The sequence below is a fragment of the Vipera berus genome, assembly GCF_964194415.1.
Source record: "Vipera berus genome assembly, chromosome: 2".
Classification (NCBI taxonomy): Eukaryota; Metazoa; Chordata; class Lepidosauria; order Squamata; family Viperidae; genus Vipera; species Vipera berus.
The window spans coordinates 226,385,834-226,391,253 of record NC_138203.1 but is presented as its reverse complement, the minus strand read 5'-3'; the positions used below and the strand labels follow the sequence as shown (position 1 = coordinate 226,391,253).

Below are 5,420 nucleotides of genomic sequence, written 5' to 3'. Positions count from 1 at the left end.
AATCCTGCTTGTGTATCATACATAGCTGATAGACTGAGAAGTTTATTTTCCACTTAGACATCACATTTTAATAGAGTAATACTATTTGTTTAGCTTATATCTTGCTGATTGCCATTTTAGGTACTGCTTTATTATGGCTTCTCTTCTTTTTGTAAATATACATATTATTGCTAAGACAAAATTATCTGGACTGATTCATGGCAATTAACATTATTTGATTAAATCTAGCCTAAAGCAATGAAATAGACAAGTTCAACCTAGATAGAAATATAATTCCTGGATCTAAGTCTGTAACTTAACACACCTTAAGCAGTATGAATCAAACCAAGCTGTTTTTAAACAGCTATTTTTAAAATAAAAGAAGAAAGGTCACTTACTGTAGTAAAAGAGTTATATAAGTAATATATGGCCCAGGAAATAATGACAATGTAGTAAATGTTAAGCCAGAAAGACAGAACAGCAGCAGCTAATCCAACACCTGTAGGAAAAATTAACACATTACTGATTTGTCTATTTATGTATTCATTATTAACAGCAGAGCAAAAGGCTATTAATTTTTTTATAAGATTCTTCTTTAAAAATAGTTTCTTTTTCTACATTTATATTTAGATCAGGATTGAATATTATAGCCACTCTTAACAGAACAGGGTCTAGATTACCATTCCAAAACATCTTAATGAGATTAAACTCCACCTTCTGCTTGTGTTCAAAGAGTCAAAAAGGGCTAGATAAATTAACTGAGACTATATGTACTGAAGAGAATAAGAGAGAATGAATATTTATAAAATGACATTTCAGTAATCGCATGAAAGTGGGCAGAAATCTGGCTGGAGATTTATGAACTACCAGAAATAAAAGGGAATAGTTTGTTGTGAAAGAATGACTAGAGATTCTTGGGTGGAGACTAAATTGAAGTCCTCTTTATTCTGACTGATTATGTGCCATCAAGTTGATGTTGACTCTTAGCAAACACAGAGATTTTGTCAAGAAGGCATGTCCCTAGCATAATCCTAATGGTTTATCCATCACTGCTGCAAAGGAGTCCTTTCATCTTAAACTTGGTTGTCCTCTTCCTCACATCTTTCCCAGAATTAAAATAATCTCCAGAGAGCTAAATCTTTTCATAATGCACTGGTTGTCAACCTGTGGTCTGCAGACCCCTGGATGGGCCACAATGTCCTCACAGGGGATCCATGAAGGCTTGATGCAGTCTAGTGCTTTAAATCTTGAGTTAAATTTTGGTAGTCCATGGCCATGGCGACAAAGAGTATTTAAAGGAGAGCTGTGCTGAAGAAAAGGTTGAGAACCACTGTCACGATGCATCTGAAATATGATAATTTCAGCAGGGTCCTTTGTGCTTCAAGCTAGCTGACCCTACTCGTTTTCTGGGTTACCCATGCTATACTCAGCTTTCTTCTCCAACATAAAGGTTTAAAAGCATCAATCTCTTTCTGTCTTGCTTTTTCAACTTTCACTTCTATGAAGTATCGAGGGAAAATTAATGCCTGCATAATATTGATCTGTGTAGATCAGGGGTGTACAAACTTGACAAGTTTAAGACTTGTGGACTTCAGCCCCCAGAATTCCTCAGCCAGCATAGCTGAGAGCTGAAGTCCACAAGTCTTAAAGTTGTCAAGGTTGCAGACCCCTTGTGTAGATATAGACATATCCCAACAGCTGAATATTTTTCCAAGGCTTTTATGGTTACTCTATCAAGTGCCAATTTCTGCTGATTCTTTTTCTGCTGATAATCCTAACAGGCAGACATTATCCACCACTTCAGTAACTTTTATGCTGTAAGACACCCAGAGTTGTTGGATACAATAGGGGCAGAAATACATTTTCTAAATAAATAAACAAACTTCATTGTTAATTCTAAGGCTGGCACTTATACCTGTTGCCATTAGTTTTGTCTTGTTCATATTTAATCTTAGTCTGACCTTTTTTTTTACTGTGCTCCTTTACTTCCATTACTAGAATTTGCAGATCATTTGCATTTTCAGCTATCAGAGTAGTGTTATCAGCAAAGGGCAGATTATTGATCTTTATTCCTGTAATTTTAAAACTAAGGTCATCTTTTTCCATTCCAGCTTCTTCTCAGTTGCATAGATTGAATAAATGTGGAAGAGTACCCAGATTTGTCTCATTTCTTTGATAATTTAGAGCTAATCTGTGTCACCATGTTCTCTCTATACTGTGTTTCTTATATACTGGGGATAGGTTTTGCATGAAGAAAGGAAATAATTATCAGTCTCCTGCTTCATTTTGGTTTCCTAAACCATACAATCCAATTACATTTTCCTCTTTCATGTTTCCAATTTAGGATGTTCAGTTTCCAACCATGTGCTTTACCATTTTTGTTACAGCATAAACACATATCACAACCTAGAGCACAGGACTACAATTGGGAAAGCCTGGTGTGAATTGCTGTACAATACTGCACAAATATTACTCATTTCTGTCTGGAAATCATAATAATTATGTTTAAGAATTTAATAAAAGTCAGTATGATGAATATTAATGCATTCAAAAATATTCATGTATAAAACATTTGATGAATATGTTGTTTGTTGCATGAACAAGTCAAATAACATATAATGGGTAAAAACAAGCAAAAAATCTCTAGTATAGATAGTCTAGATAGTCCTCAACTATTATGATAATTGGGACCATTATCTCAGTCATTCAGTGAAGTAGTCAATAAATGAGATGTCCAAGGCACTATTTTGCTCAATTATCGTAATTTCCGCACTTCCTGTTGCAGTAGTTAATCAATCTCTTGGGTCATTAAGCAGAGTGAAAAAACTGCCTTCCAGGAGCTGAAATTCACATGGAGCTGAAATCCTCTTGGCAGGCAGCCCTTTTCTCTTAAATACTGTAATGGAGACCAAATCCTTAACTAGCCTGCAACAACAGAGCTAAAAACTTGGAGCACTATTCTGAAATCCTGAAATATCACAATACTCCCTCTCCTGAGAGGAAAGAATTCAGCTGAAGAATTCAGATCCATTCCTGCAGTCAATTTAAGGGTTTCAAAATATGTTTTTTTTTCCTTTCCAATGACAGCAGGTCTTCTCTAGATTTGCAAATCCATCTCAGAATTAATAGGAATGCATATAATACAAAATTATACCTTTAAACATTGGTGCAAGCCTCCAGACTCCAAGACCTCCAATGGATGTGAACTGGCCAAGTGAGCATTCCAAAAGAAACAGGGGAACTCCCGCAAAAATTAAAGTAAGGAAATAAGGAATCAGGAATGCCCCTGAAATGATACAAAAATGGTTCTTAAGAGTGAACAATACCAGGCAGAAAAATTATTGAAAGAACATTACATTAAATGCAGATAAAAATATTGCTTATACAATTTGGATTCCCTTTTCCTGTCTCGTTATGGAATGTGGGAACTCATTCCTTTTGTTTTTATTTTGTGTACCATGCAACCAAAATAAGCCTTTTCTAGATCCATTTAGGTTTTTTTTTTTGTGTCTGATGCACTGCTTGAGATTATATACTGTAGCTTTAGAAATGATAACATGATTGTGACAGACTTTATTGATACAACTTTCCCCTATATATGGAACACTTATATTTCAAATTATATTTTTCTTATATGTAATGGAGAAACCTAGTATCTGAGTTCCCTTCCAGTTTTTATTCAATTCAGAATAGTGGAGCAAAGTTTAAAACAAATGTAGTTAGCAGGCACAAGGACACTGCTTTTCGCATATTGAGGATAAGCTTTGAGCAGCCACCCCAATTTAATTCTGGGCCCCAAAGCAACACAATTTCTAATTTTCTGAAATCAGTTCTGCCAGGCTAGTTTTGCTTTCTGGTAAAAGACTATAGCAGATGGTTCCAGAATAAACAAGACACAAATTAACTGCTGTTCATGATAATTATATATCATTATATGAAGCAGCCACAGTAGTCCTCATGATATGGAAGACAAAGAGTAAAAAAAAGCACTATTATACAGCTACTGTTATTTTGATTACTGGTGGTATTGTTTCTATTCCCCTCCGAAAGATGTAAACATAGATAATAATTCAAATACATTGTTTGTAATGTAAATTTGTTCCAAGGTGCAGTATCGCTGATTCGTTTTATTGTATTTTTCCACTGTCATGCTCACTCATAAGTATACTCATTATAAGTATTTACAATATAAAAACTAATACAACAAACTAATAAAAGCAACATATCATTACATGCATTATTATGTTCAAGACATCCTCAACTATTAAAAGGTCCTTTAGATAGCGGTGTTTTCAAGGCCTTTTTAAACATCAAGGGAGAAGGGTATGCCATGAAATTAAGGCTACTATTAAAATGCACTGGTTTCTACCCCTCCAAGTCTACCCTATGGCAGATACTTTTTTAGCATCACTATACAAGAGTTTGAACCAGAAAGCTGATGTAGTACCTGATTGTCAAGCCATCTAGGGCTTATACAATTCTGAGTGGTACCTGGAAGCCAATTGGTAACCATTGCAAAGGTCACAATGCCAGTGTTATATGCCTATATTAGCTCTGCCCCACCAGTATTTTATATCAACTGTAGCCCCAAGCAGAGTGCACTGCAATAATAGATAAAAGAGGTGACAAGGACATGGGTTTTCAAGAGGCTTGTTCTCCAGGAAGAGCCACAAGTACTGCACAAGCCAAACTTACCAAATACTTTTGCAAATAGGAGAAATGAAATGATCACCTCTTAGGAACAAGATAATGAGGGGTGGATCAACTGCAGTAGCATTTTCAAGTATAAAATTTATTTGGCTGATTTTGCTGCCATACATTTTGATACTTAGGTTAAGATATGTTATATTAATCATGTGTCCCTTGTCTATATTCATAGTTAGCACACTTAATTACATATAAGTTAAATATGTACCTCCTCCATTTTTCCCACACAGGTATGGGAACCGCCACACATTCCCCAAACCAATTGCATAGCCAACACAAGACATAAGAAAATCAAATTTCCCTTTCCAGACATCTCTGTCTGGAATATCTCCTTTTTTCTTCTGCACCTTCACTACTAAAGTCTTGGGCTTATCATTAGTAATTGAAGCATCACTGAGTTCCGTGGAGATTTGCCCATCAGCTACTTTTGTTCCATTGGTGGCCATGTCTCTAGGTTTAGATGGAGAGGCCCTTGCAGATGGACGAGAAAGGTCAGCACCAGTCCACGTGGACAGCAGTTTTGCGGTTCTTGATGACCAAACTAAGGATTGATGGATTTGTTAAAGTACCAATACAAGTAATCCTTGGTTACGTTGAAATCAGAACAGATGTCCACTCATACGTGTCTGCATTAATCTGTAATACAAATGATAATATAGATATATATATTACTTGCACTTCTATAGAAATTGTTAAGAAACAGTAGAACAATATAACAAAGACAGTATGCAGTG

General features: G+C 35.5%; 1 protein-coding gene across 1 annotated transcript in view; it reads right to left on the bottom strand.

Annotated features, from left to right (window-relative positions):
• Positions 1-5,132, bottom strand: part of LOC308662917 (sodium- and chloride-dependent GABA transporter 1-like) — a gene marked incomplete at both ends in the record, with an annotated part of 7,227 nt that extends 2,095 nt beyond the window's left edge. The window contains 3 exons of the mRNA XM_081319061.1: positions 378-478; positions 3,134-3,265; positions 4,895-5,132. Coding sequence (XP_081175187.1) covers positions 378-478; positions 3,134-3,265; positions 4,895-5,132 — 471 coding nt within the window. The remainder of the gene's footprint in view (positions 1-377; positions 479-3,133; positions 3,266-4,894) is intronic.
• Positions 5,133-5,420: the final 288 nt, after the last annotated feature.